This window comes from Kogia breviceps, chromosome X, assembly GCF_026419965.1.
Source record: "Kogia breviceps isolate mKogBre1 chromosome X, mKogBre1 haplotype 1, whole genome shotgun sequence".
Taxonomy (NCBI): Eukaryota; Metazoa; Chordata; class Mammalia; order Artiodactyla; family Physeteridae; genus Kogia; species Kogia breviceps.
Genome location: NC_081330.1, coordinates 36448903 through 36463514, shown reverse-complemented (window position 1 = coordinate 36463514; position 14612 = coordinate 36448903). Strand labels below are relative to the sequence as shown.

General features: G+C 39.9%; 1 protein-coding gene across 1 annotated transcript in view; it reads right to left on the bottom strand.

The window, feature by feature from the left end:
- The window catches only part of GUCY2F (guanylate cyclase 2F, retinal), an 81480-nt gene that overhangs the window by 44415 nt on the left and 22453 nt on the right, over positions 1-14612 (bottom strand). Inside the window, 4 exon segments of the mRNA XM_059050150.1 lie at positions 4131-4262; positions 8279-8375; positions 12202-12286; positions 13670-14024. Coding sequence (XP_058906133.1) covers positions 4131-4262; positions 8279-8375; positions 12202-12286; positions 13670-14024 — 669 coding nt within the window.

Genomic DNA, 14612 nt, shown 5'->3' with positions numbered 1-14612 from the left:
CCCTTTAACTAGGAAATGGATTCTAGAGACCTTCAGCAGCCGAACAAAACTGTGCCAGCCAGGCTCACACCCACAAAATTCAGAAAGGTAGTCCAGGACCAGTGCCTGCCTGTAGCAGAATGGTCAAAGTACCAAAGGCAGCTTTCCTGGTCTCTTGCCCAGCAATTCCCTGAGTGTGGCCCTAGACCAGTTACATCAGAGTCACTTAGGAACTGGTTAGAAAGGCCCATTGTAAGGCCCCACAAAATCTAAAGGATTTTGCCCTTTAGAGGGATCAAAGGCTGAGGTTTAATCTGAAAGAATAAACTCTAACTGGGAATTTACAAAGTCAGCCCATGTGTGCGTTATACACTGATGTGCATATAGTGAAGCCTTCCCAGCACCTTTGCAATTATATTACTTGGACCATGGTCACCGCTAGCCTTTATGGCACCTTTGTGCTAATTAGCAAAGGGTGCTTTCCCTCAAGTAAAAAAATAATGTGAGAATATTATTTTGCAGCCTGTGGCAGCCCTGTGATGTTGGGCAGCAGCCCCAACTGTATATATCTGTGCATGTATCACACTCTCGTTGACTCATACATCCTCCAGACACCAGGGAAAACACTCCACTAGCAGCTTCAGTATTCTGCATACCACCAAGCCCTGCCTGCCAGGTAAGGCCTCTCTGTCAGGTCTGCCACCTCATTCCAGAACTAGGCTGAGAGGCCAGAATCTCTTTGCTCACTCCTGCACCACTCTCATATAAGTTACTATATGTCTACAATGTGAATAGTACCCTCTTAGAAGTGGTTCCCTTGTGCAGTGTACATCCTGAATATCAGTACTGGCAGCCCTGACTCTGCCTATAGCCAGTGCCTAATACTTTCTTCCTGGAGTCCACCCTATTGCAGATATGGGTCCGCTTTCTCTCTTGCTTATTAACTTTTACAAGTAGTTAAGGAGAGCTTTTTTTCCTCCCAAATCACCAAATTTGAGGGCTTCATATTTAAAGAAATGGAAGCCTGAAGAGATTAAATGACTTGCCCAAGGTCAGAAGGTTAGGTAGTAACAGAACCAAGGTCTTCCATCTCCCACTTTGTTGCCCTTTCCTCCCATGGGCTTTCTTTGGTTTGGGAGATTTGTGTGTGTTTGTTTAAAGATTTAAACAATTCTCATGAACTTTATAAGCAAATGTTTATTAAGTCTGTGTGTATCCTACTTTATGAGTAATGAGGAAAAGGGAGGATATGGGCAGGTTTTATCTTTACCGTGCATGCACTATTTGTTTTGCTTTTTTCTTTTAAGAGAAAGAATGATAAAATACTTCACTCATCATTCACTTTTAAATTAAGGGGAAGAAACATCAAACTCTGTCCACTAAAGTTTTTAGAAGTAAATTAAAGTCCATCAGTTTTGCACTAAGGTCATGTTGTATTAACTAAGAGTCAAGAGAATTAAGTTCTAGATCTGGCTTAGCCTCAAATTCAGGGGTGGTCTTAGGGTAGCTACCTCATTGGCCTGAGCTTCAGTTTCCTCACTGATAGAGCTGGACAACTTAGATGATTTCTAAGGTCCTTTTCAGCTTTGATGATCCAATTCTGTGATGAGAGAGAAAAGATGGTTGGTGCAAAGGAGAGGAGTGGAGAGAGAGCTATACGGGATATAGAAGGTGGGAAGATAGAAAAAAAAGGCTCTGGAAAAGAGAGATGAATGGGGAGGGTGTGCGGGGTAGAGACAGAAAAGAGACAAAGAGAAAAACACAGGGAGAGGTTGAGGGATAGAAGGAGTCAGAGAATAAAGAGGGAGGATCAGTTCAGTGGGTTCCCTCTGAGTGTGTCAGGGTTGCACTACTGCCCACCTCACCCCCTCTCTCCTGGACTGTGGCTATTAGAACAGATCCTGACATGTCCCCATTGCATCGGCCAGTCATTGCTCTTTCTCCCCATCAGTCTGCTCAGCTGGCTTTCCTTTTACATCTCACAGAGTATCTCTGAGATAAGGGCTGATTTTTCCTGTACAGTTCCAAAGACTATGCATCTGTATGTCCCATCAAAATGTGAATCTGTGTCAGTGTATTACAATGTTATGGCATGTCCTAAAGAAGCCTGTCCTCTGTTATTAGGTATCTGCTACTCCAGGTACATTGTCTGAACTTCCACACCTTCCAGTAAAAATTCTTATGAAAATTCGGTTTATTCTAAACAGAAACTAGATAATGAATCTTTAAAACACTCCTAATAGAGGGCTATTTCAGAAGGCACACTGGACCTCTTTGTTTGGTCTGTTGATTCGATTGACTGCCGCTCTCTCCCGGAGTCCTCTTTAGCTCTAGCTAGGCAGTTTTCTAGCTTCAACTGTCTTCCTTTGCACCCTGCTATCAGCCTAATCTTGACCTCATGGTGTGGTATTATTCTCACCAACTCCTTCCTTTTGTGCAGATAAAGTCCCCCTTTGGCCTACACAATTCAGAAACACCCATGATCTGACTGACCAACAACAGTCATTATGGGAACTAACTCAACTGTCTGCTTCCTTCCAAAATGAGGAAATATCTGACAAATTCTTAAAGGCCAATTATATACAGATGCTGATTTTCTCCCTTCTTAATTCTACACTATCACCTTCCAGCTCCACCAAATAAAACATACCACAATTAAACACATAAATTCTTCCGCAGAATCAGAGAATCATAGCATATCTGAGCCAGAAGAGGCCTTACTCTTAGTTCAGCAATTCTCAACCCTGGCTGCACATATAGGGGAACTTTTAAAAGAAATACCAATGCCTGGGCCCACCCCATACCAAATGAATCAGAGTTACTATGCCTGGGCATAGGTATTTTTTTAAGTTTCCCACAGAGATTCTAATGAACAGCAAGATTGAGAATTTAGTTCAACCCCTCAATTTACAGATGAAAAACCAAGAGACTGCCTTAGGTATTGAGATTTACTTCAGAATCTTAGAGATGTCAATATATTTGTAAAGCCATCAGCCTCATTCCATTTGACATTCAGAAGATTATCTTGAGATTATCTTGCCTTTGGTCTTTGAGAGAGTAGAACTGTCAATTCCCCAATACCTCAAGTTTACATTTGAATCAAATCTCCTCTTTGATTAAATTAAGTTCAAGGCAAGATCCAGAGGTTTCCTGCTCCAAATTTAAGTCAACACACTTCAGGTACACTGAGAAAATATATGCCATGCTAATCTTGGCATTTTTATGTAGCTATAAATTATTTATCCAATGAAGGAGAGCATTCACTTGGAAAATCCAATGGTGGACAACCTAAAAACTCATTCTGGCCTGTTTTGGACTTTCTTTGTAGTTACTATTGAAGTTGAGGGTGTTTGCTGCTTTTGGGAGTATCTTCAAACAAAACAAGGAAACCATACTGGGAAGGCCTTACTTAGGAGGGACAGAAAGGCAGTCTAGTTTCCCTTTTACCCCCTGCTTAACTCTTTCCTGCTGAGAAGAAACAGTTTGTCTCTCTAACTGATGCAAGATTTGTTCTGGTTGCCAAATTCCAGTATCTTAGAACAAGGGGTTGGGGGTGGTCTCTTAAAGCTTGAAAGACAGAAATTTAAGTGAAATAAAAAGGATTTCTATTTTAGACATCAGAAGGTAACCTTTTACTGCAAGAGGAAGTACAGGCTGAGAAAAGGAAAGAAATGAATAAATTTTTAAAGATTTCAGTAATATCAGAGAATAACAGGTAAAGGAAGAACAAGCAGTATTTGAAGGGAAGAGCTTGCCCCAAGCCTTACTCTATATAAGCATGTCTCTAGACATCCCATCACAAACAGTTCACTCAGGAAGTCATTTCTTCTATTATTATATCTATGTCTTCTGGAATGAGTGACATGGTTAAGTGTTTGGGCCTCATGAACTTTGCTCCACATTCATAGAAAATACATGGTGTTGAAAGATCAATGAAGTTGGAAGTAAGTTGATTAGTTGCGGAGGAAAATCATCATCAAAAATGTCAACCAAACAAGTCCGTAAGGGGATAATGGACAAAAAAACTTATCAAAAGGAAAGACTTACCAAAAGCCTCAATATTTTGGCACAAAGACTAAGTAAGTCCTACGTGACTGCCTCATTTTAAAACCCAAGAAGGCAGCAGATTAGATAGCTGTTGGATATCCTACCTCATAAATCGCTATGTTGGAGTTTTCATAGGTAGCTGGAGTTAGACTCCCTGAAGAAAAGGAAAGCCTTGGGGACCTTCCACTTTGGACCTCCGAAGTGATCTGGAAGCTTACACTGGCACGACTTCCTCTCTGTGAAAGGATTAGAAAAGAAAGTTTATGAACAAAATTATCATGATTAAGGACAGAGAGCATTGAGCTATGGTATAGACACTGTGCTTACATAGTATTTTTTTCTTTTTTAATTCCTAAGAGAGTAACTCTATGAGTTGAGCTCTGTAAACATGAGATTGATTAATTTTTCCTATCCCCAGCATTATTTTATGCTATGATTGGTTCGGTGCTTCACCTCCGTATACCACAATTCACCTCCACATACCACAAAAGAAAGGCAAAGCTTTGCAGATATTTCCATCTCCTACAGAAGATTAGAGCCATGGATTTTTGGGGACAAGAAAGAATGCCTGTCATAATTTAATTAGGGACCCTCATTTTATAGACGAAAATGAGAAAAAGATGAGAATCTAACATTTTGAAAAAATCAATAGAAAAATTAGGACAGAATCTCACTGTTCTGGCTCTTAGGCCTAGATCTTTATTTTATACCATCTTGAATGGCATCCTTTTTTGTGCAGGCAAGATTAATGGCAAAAGATATCTCAGAAAGCTATAAGATGGTAGAGAGTGAGAAGATCATCTGCCCATGATTTATAAGTCTGATGTTTAAATAGGCCAAATTTCTTATTCCTTTATTTGTTAATTGGTACACATAAGTCTGATAAGAGAGGGCTAGGAAGTGTACAGTTGAATGACAAAAGGAAGGATTATCTCCAATCTGTGTTAACTTTTAAAATTGAACATCTTCAACTGAACTTAATATCTTCAACTGAACCAGCAGACGTACTTCAAATGAAGAAATAATAAGTCAACAAGTTCCTCATATCCTTCTCCACGTCTCTAAATATGCCTTTCTTAAAATTATAGCAATTCAGAGTTAGCAGTTGCATTTGGTATTGTCTAGGCCATTCCCCACCACCAACTCCAACACTCTCATTTTACAATGAAGAAACAGAGACCTAGAGAGGGACTTAGGGACTGGAAGAGGAATGTAAATGTTATATTTCTGGTCTTGTGTTCTTTGTACCACATCATGCTTTGTTTCACTCTTGCTTGCCAATAAAAATTAATCTTAAGTAGTTTCACACACTCTGCCCTTAACAGTCTTTGATAAACTGAAGATCACCAGTTGATTTAGCCCTGAGTTCAGTTCATTCTACCAAGACAAGACTACCACAAAGCTCCAAGGCAATAGTAAACTATACTTAGCTCCTAATGTGTTGAAGTCCCAACAGCTCAAGATTCAGACAAGGTGGAAAACTTGACTCTTCACATAACCTTTGCATCAACCCGAACTCTCCTCAACAGAGCAAGGCCAGAGAGGAATCCATTTCCCTTTCATTATTTATTTTCATATCTCAGCAGGATCACCTAGATCTGTATATTGAGATATAAACATCTCCATGAAGGGCAAAGGAGAAAGGAAGAGAATCTGCCAAAATCCACATATATTTGGGCTTCAGCTTCATTTTCTTCTAAAAACTTCCTTTCCTGACCTGACTTCTACTGACCTGCCAATTTTTCTAGACTGAATTAATTTTTTATTCACCAAGAGTTTACACTTTCAGACATTCCATTTGGATGAAATTCTTGGCTAGGCTTCTTGACTGATTAGACACAGCCAGCTGCAAGTTTGTGACTACACAGCAGTTAAGGAAAATATATGCTCCCCTTATCTTCTTCCATCAGAACCCATGATATAAGCCAAGTGCCAAAAAGGATCTAGAGGCCATGGGCTATGTTCTTCTAGGTAATGCCATCCCTTTCCACCTGGGACAATATAGTAAAGAAAAAAAGAGAAGAAAGAAGAAGAAGAAGGAGGAGGAGGAGGAGGAGAAGGAGAAGCCCTGTAAGGCTATCTATCCCTGTTCCTATTCATTTTTATCATTCATATGGTGAGAAGTGGTGATGATTGTTTTTTTTTAACTCTCATTATATCAGAATTTATGCACAAGTGAAAGAAAAGATCTATTACCATGAACAAGATTTTAAAACCTTAGGCACTTTGCTCATCTGAAGGTAGCACTATTCTGCTATGTATGGTGATTTTGTGAGAACTGGTATGAAACCCAAATATATTTTGTGTCTCAGTAGGAAGGAGAGAAGGCATAGGTGGAGGAGATTTTATATTTACTGGACTACTGCAAGGCCTATAAAAAGGAGAGGCTAATTCAGTCCAAAATTGAGCTATATTTATTGTTTTGACACTTTAGACCCAAAACATCTAGTTATATTGAATATGAAAAATCCAGACAAATTCCACCACTTGAGTTCCAGTGTCCTCTGGTGGCTTCAAAAATAGAGACTAACATCAATAAGTTTTGATGGCATAAGGGCAGAATGTAGCTTTCAGCCACAGTGATCATTTTGGCATTCAGCAATACATTTCCAGGAACATGATATCAACCTTACAAAAGGATCTGGTGATTTAAACAAGTAAGAGTTAGGGTTGTAATTGAGACTTAAAGCAAACAGCTAAACTTTTCATTTGATTCCAAATGCACAGGGTATTATCATGTAAATCCACTCTCACCCAGCCAACTAGTTAAAGCATACCTTTTAGTGTCACATTTAGGCAAGTGATCAGTTCTGTCACAGAGATAATTAATTATCAGATCTGGTATGCTGGTGTAGCAAAAGTAAATAGCACATAAGAACAATGTGAGGTGTGGGAATCCTCTCCCTACACCCTGCCTCCACCATACTAGAATTTGCAAAGACTTATGTCTTTATTTTGACCACATATACTGGGCACAAAGGGGCATAGTCTCCTACTACTAGCTGCATTGGACAAAACTCTTCCCTACACATTTTCTTTTCCAAGCTTTTGTTTGTGCTGTTTTCTCTGCCTAGGAGGCCTATAGGGGCGAGGCAGGTAATATAAATTGATGAAATAAGTTGAGTATAAGACAATAGAGAATGATGGGAACTGTGTCAAACTGCAGACACCGTTTTTGCAAATTCTTCACAAAATGGCAACTACTGAAGAGTTTCAGTCAGTTGCCACAATGATACCCAAAGTTGAGAGATCTTCCAACCTATAAAGAACATCCAGAAATCCAGGTTTTTATGTATAATCTCACAATTCCAAATTCTGGCTACAATTTTTTAAAACCATAAAGGTCAGACAAAAGTGGTTACCAGTTTGTGACCTGGGGCGTAGACAAGTCCTCTCCCGCCTTCTTTAACACCCAGATTCGGTGCTGGGTCTCTAAGAAGCCTTCCTCCACTGATCTATCTCCTCTTAAGTTCTACCATATTTCTAGTGTCCTTTGTGCAATATGGCATCTACCGACTCGTATGGTATCATTTGTCTCTCTGACTTGACTGTAATCTCCATGAAGGCAGGGACTACATTGCCATCTCTTACAAAGCCTAGCCCAAGGCCAGGACATAGTGGCAGGCACTCAGTGAAAATGGCCAATTACAACACAATCACAATCAGAAGAGAACCCCTGGTGACACTTAACTTTCTTTCACTAGTTGATTCATTCACCACTTTTAAGAGCACCTATTACACTATCAGCACCACATCAGGTGCTATGGGCTAACATTAAGACAAAAAAGATGTACCTCCACCGTTCAGGAGCTAGCAATCACATGTTGAGTCCAAATGTACAAAAAAGGGCTATATGAAGTCAAAGCTACACTATTGCTCAAAGTGTGCTGCATCACTTTCTCAAAACTAAGACAGCACTATCCGATAGAAATGTAACATGACCCACATATGTACTTTTAAGTTTTCTAGTAGTCACATTAAAACACCTAAAAAGAAACGGGTGAGGTTAATTTTAGTAATATACTTTATTTAACCCAATATATCTAAAGTATTATCATTTTGACATGTCATTAATATATTTTAAAATTTTAATGAGATATTTTACATTTATACTGTCTTCTAAGTGCAACGTGTGTTTTACTCTTACAGCACATCTCAGTTCAGGCTAGCTACATGCCAAGTGCCCAATAGTCACTTGTGGCGTGTGGATACCAGCTTGGGCCGTGCAATAAGAGAAAGGAATGCTCCTTACCTTACTGCCAAAGTGGGGATTGATAAACGTCACATCCTCCAAAGTCAGTAGAATTCTGTCGGGTCCTTTAATCAACTGGATTTTATTTATACGACGTCTGAAACAAGCATACAATCAGAAGGTCACAGGGGGCTGGATGTTTTGCAAACCAGGGGTAAATTTGCCCTATGATAGAAGTTTAAAAATATACAAGATAATTGAGAGAATAACCACACATAGATGTTTACCACAGTATCCACAGCAAAGAGACAGAACGAGCCTGGTCCTCATAACTTGCAATGTTACAAAGACCAAAAGAGAAAAGTGAAAATGCTATTAAAGAGGTATCAAAAGGGAAAGTGCTGCACGGGGATGGTATCTCAGACTAATAAAACAGTGATTCCACATCAAGGGTACATTCAAAAAAACACCTCTGAATACTTTTAAAGAACTCAACACCTTTTCTCATATGCCATAGTATATATTCTGATAATACCAAGGCCAAGAATCATTAATCTCCATTTTATAAATACAAAAAACACATTAAAGCAACAAAACAAAATTAAGCAAATTATGTGAGATCCCATAGCCTGAGGCAGAGCTGGGACTTGAATCCTTGGTGTCTGGCTGTGGGCCCAGATTTCTGCCCACAAGACCACTTGTCTTGCAAAGTTGCATCTGTACATTGCCAAAGCAACAGGTTGAAAAGTGGAAAAATTCAATCAGTTGGTTGCTTTGTCTACATGATTCCAAACAAGTGGGCTGACTGAGTTTTTTTTCCTTTGACTGAATTGGTCTCTTGTTTAAAGAGTCTTGTCTCACAGTTTAAACCTGATTCTCTCCAAACATGCCCATTAATTTGCGGTGAATGCAATTATTTCTTACAAATCAATTACTAGACACATAGGAGTTTATGATGTCTACCCACACAGCCAGGTGGGTCCTCAGTTGGGCTAACTGAGCAACCTGAGGGCCTGAAGGGACCCTTGGATTAGTCCGTGTGGTTGTTTTGTTCTGTTTTGTCTTGGGGGCTCTGATAGCTACAGTTTGGCTTCACTTTTTCCATAACCCCTTAATGGTCACCCTGTGGAATGTATTAAAGCCGACAGCCAGAATGGGGAAAACAACCACTGAATGAAAAATGCTTTGTCAAGTTGCTCTAAGAAGTCTACAGTGTCACTGTAGCTTTAAGTACCGGCAACCCAGACAGTTTTTCTCAGTGATTCTACTGATTTGTAAACAAACAATTAATGTGTTTCTAATTGTCTGCCAACAAATATGTCCCTTATCACTGTGGGAGCTGCTGCCCTGCAGAGAAAATTAAAAGAGCCCTGTAGTGAATTCTTGGGTAGAGCACATGAATCTTTTGGCAAAGTAAAGCATCACTCCCTAACTTATCTATTTCATATGTGCAGTAAATTGTCTTAAAACAGGCACACCTGTAAAAATAATCATGCTACAGAATACACTCTAGTAGAAAAAAAACTGGACTCTCAATCCAGGGACCTGGGGTGTAGTGCAGATTCTGTCATTAATTAGCCAGATTACCTTGGATAAATAATTTAACCTCTTCATGCCCCAGTGTCCTCATCTACCTAGCCAGATAATAGTCCTTGCATTACTCGCTTTATAGAGTTGTTTTGAAAATCAAATGAGATAATATATGTGAAAGTGCTCCGAAAAGCGCGAAGCACTATGAAAGTATAAGAGCTCATTATTTTCATTATCATCATTAGTATTACAGAGCACGGGAGAGCTTTATAGAAAGGCGAGGCAATCTGGTTCAGAGTAGGGAGAAAGGAGGAGTTCAAAGAATCCTTTGTTTTGGGGTGGTTGGGTTCTTTGCACGTCTTTCTTTCTGAAGAAAAGAAAAAACTTAAACAATCAAAACAGAGAAAAGGAAGGAACAGAGAGCCACTCTCCTGCAAGTAATCACCATCTATTACAGAAACTCATCAGCCGCTCAGCTCTTCTGATTGCAACCTCGGTGGGCAGAGAGAGGGAGGAAGGCAGCAGAGAGAGGGCATCTTTTGTGCTTTGTTAACTGAAGAACCAAGGCCCAAGTGACTCTGGGAAATGATGTGCCTCTCTCCCATCTCTGAGTTTTCTGTGACCACTTGAAGTACCAATTGTCTCAAACTCATTTTCCTCTCCAATAATTTTCCTCTCCAGTCTTCTTTGCCCTTCAGCCCACAAGGTCCAAACAAACCCCCCCCCCATGACATTTTTTTCTTTTTTTTCCTTCCTTTCCTGAGAATTGAATTTGGGGCTCACTCTAAGCCCAAAAAACCCAGTCCATTCCATGGGAATGACCAGTGAGATCAGTCATTTGGGGGAGAGTTGGGGGGGGATTGACCAATAAACAGCTAAGTGACTCCATTTTCCACCTTGCCATGGCATCTTTTGGCATTGGGGAGCCAGAGCCTATTACTCTTCAAATCTCCCTAGAGGGGGAAGATTTTGATTGGAGGGTATCTATTTTCACTAAGTATCTCATGATGGTAATTAAATACTTTATTCTTTGGCAGCAGCTAAAGACATTAAATTTCTGTTCTGAGCAGAGATATGTCACAGTCATAGAAATTGAAAGAAAAACTTCCTTTGAACTACACTATTGTCTTTATCAAGTGTGCTTTAACAATGCATAAGCTACCTACTATTTTGTGTGGCTTTATGAAGTTTCTAATACTGGAGAGATGGATAATAGTGGTTTTTCACAGCGATGCTAACATTCTAACACTAAGAGTAACATCTGTTACAGTTTCAATCCAGGATTTTGCAGATTCATTAGAACATCAGAGCTGGAAGGGCTCTTAAAGATCATCTAATCCAATTCCTTCATTTTACAAATGAGAAAATTCTGGCCAAGAGAGATTTAGTGCCTTGTCCAAAGTTACACAGCTCTTTAATACACTCTAGAAATATTTTTTCTTGGAATTTTCCAAAATAGCTCCACTCCATTCCCTACCAAGTTCTTGTCGTATTGTTGTTAGGACCACCCACAAAGAGATAACAAAGGTGTGGTTTGCAGGGTGGAAAGGGTAAAGTGGGAGGGGTATGGCTGGTTTCATTTTTCATTTATCCCAAATCATCCTAATGTGGGGAGGATCCAACTGTTAAAATGCAAACATTATAAGAAAGGGGTGTCATATTAAGCCATCTTCAGCCATTTATCCCTGATCCTGAATTAGTTCATCAGAGTAGTTGGTCATGTATTAAATGATCTGAGGGAGGAAAACAAGGACTTGATGATGTTGATGATCAGCTAGGATAGTTTTTGTCCAAGGAAGAAGGACAGTAAAAATCTGGAATATGATACCCTGGGCAAAATAGATGACTGTCAAAGTGAGGATCCTGGGCTCCCAACAATCAGCAGGAGAGTCCCACGTGCTTGGGAAGGAGAGGAGATTTACCATTTCTTGAGCACCTACTTGGAGTCAGGTATTGTTCTAGGTACAATACTTGCTTCAGTTTATTTAATTCCCACTACAGCCCTGTGAATTAATACCATTATTCCTAAATCTTAGATTCTAGCCAAAGTCTGCCTAATTCTTGGAACTTGTTCAAAGATCCCAGTCCATACCTACCAGTCCATACCATTTGAGGAAGGAAGTGGTTATAGGAGACTCTGCCAGTGGAAAAGGGAGCACAGCTAGGGAGTAGGCAGGCCCTAAAGTACTAGTTCTCTTATTTCACGATAGTGTTGAGAGCCAGATCTACTCACAGGCGACAACACTGACAACACAGCTGAGGAAGTTATTCTTGGCATCATGAAAACACTTCACTCTAAATGGGGCCGGTAGGGATGGTAAATCACTACAGAAAAAAGAAAATCAGTGGGTCATGTAATGAGGCAATTGTACTGAAACATGACTTCCCAGAAATCAATATTAATAAGGCTATAATGGGCTTATGTTTTTATATACAAAAAGAAAAAAGTGTACCTTATAAAGTAAGCAAATCCATTAATAGACAGCAGGGCTATAAGCAAGGCAAGGCAGACCATCACAGCAAAGGCAGGGTCGATGCCTGCAGAGAGGAAGAGGAAGAGGAAGAATGGCATCAGAAAGAGGCTGTAAATAAAGGGCACCACTGAGTGACTCCTCGTGCTTTCTGGTGACTCTAAAATCAAGCTACATCTACCTAACTTAATTCTATTTTTCTCCAGCACAGTCTGTCTTGTTGACTTTATGGACACAGAAAGCAATTTCACTGTTCTGAAGCAAAACCACTCACCACTCTGACAATAACAAATCACATGAATTAAGGCTGACCCGGGTGTTTCTTTGGAGAAAAAAAGTCCACGAATGGAAAACTTTGAGTACTTTAATTTAAGTTGGACAGCAATAGAGTTCTTGAGAATAAATATGTTATCTCACCTGCGAAGGGTATTATGTTGGCTTCATAAAATAAAAGACCTTTTTAATTCACCTGAGCCCATAGACCTCGTGAATTATAGATGAAAAACGTAACACTTGTCCTTCAAGGGTGAGTCTGGTTTTGATAATTAGTGTTTTCACTAGGATGTAAATTGTCCTCTGTAAAATCTAAGTATTTGGATAGATTACTAAGATTTCAGAGGGAAATATATGATGAGGCAAGTCAAGAGGTAGCTGGGTATGTCATGCTAAAACAAAATAGAAGTTGAAGTCTATTTCAAATAGATGCATTTGGTTTTAGAAGGGTGTGGGGTACACTTGCATAGGAATAGTATAGATCCTTCCAAATTTCCCCTCTGGCTCTCAGAGATTGGATGGAGTTTCCCCTCTTCCACAAACTAGAGGAGTTCCATCAGTCAATCAAATGCAAGTATTCATGGGATGCCAACTGTGTTGGGTGGTTGGAGGGTATAAGAATTATTAGCTCTGGTCCCTGCCCTCAAGGAGCAGTCCATTTGGGAGGAAGAGATACAATCAATACACAAGAAACAACTGAAAAGCAATTTTGTGCTAAGCTGTGAGGTACAGACGTTTAGTTCAATGGGAGTTCAGAGAGGAGGGGGTGGAAAATGGTATTTCTGTGGTGGAACCTGATTGAAAGGATTTGGATACATCAAGGGAAGGACAGGTGAATTTTCTAGCAGGGGGAACAGTCACAGATCACAGCCTACAAAAAAACAAGAAAAAGCATCATGCCTTCCTCTTATTAGAAAAACCTCTTTGGGAGTGGGATCCTTTTAAAAACAGGTAGGGGTGGCTTTTACATTGTGGATGGTTATTCAAGGCTGCAAAGTACCTATCATTGCCCTTATTATTTTAAATTAACTATGTAAAGTGCCAAGATGTTTATGTCACCTAAATGCAAATGATTGATTCTATGAGTGTCCCAATATTAAAATATGCCTTCTCCTAAAGAGGTTCCCTGTAACCCAAGCTGAGCCAAATTGACTACCATTGATTTTCCATTCCTTACCTCCTTGGCAGATCTTCCCTTCTGCAAACCAGCATTGTGCATCTGCTTGAGGGGGCCTGCCACCAGGGAAGTGAATTGGGGTCTCTCTGAATCGTAGGAGCTCTGTTTCCATGTCCACAGCGTAAGTACTGTGGAGCTCCCATTCTTTCCAGTTGGTGTCCAGGATTACATATTCTGAAATTCCATTTCCATTTGAATCTGTCCTTATCAACTGGTTGAATCCATAGAACTGCATGTTTCTGGAATGCTGAACCAGGCTGGCAGCACTAGCCCATCCATTCTCTTTCATAGCATTATTCATGGCTTGTGCGATAAAGTAAATTGAATTGTAGATGGTTCCAAACAACGGTGAAACCTATTTTTAAAAATTACAATTATCTTGAGCCCTAGTCACCCTAGAGCAATCTCAGAGTGAATTCCAAGCCCGTGTTCATTATTAAGGGCTGCACGTCTGAGTGGAGGTGAGCTATGAAGACCCAGAGGAAAAAACAAAACAAAACAATTGTTTCTCAGGACTTGCTTGGCTTCTCCCCTGAATTTTTCTGTTTTTCTCCCCCAGGCCTTCACATCTTTAAATATATCAAATATGACAATTTTATGAGCAAACCAAGTCATACACAATACATTTTTATGCTCCTAAACTAAGATAGTGATTTAGAGTTATAAAGGGCACTAAAAGAAAAGTATGAAATAGACAAGAGGCGCAAAGGAAATTGACCGGGTTAATTACGAGTGCATTATGCATGGTAAAATCATTTGGTTGGCACTACTAGAGTGGTAGGTGTATGTGGTAAGACTACAAATAATGTGTCTCCACAGTGCAGGTCTTGTGTCCCAACTTAGTTCAAAACGGCTATTCTCTTAGACACGTGCTCCCCAGAGAAAGTGAACACTAGAATACAGTTTTAAACATATACCCCAACTCATATACACGCAGACATGC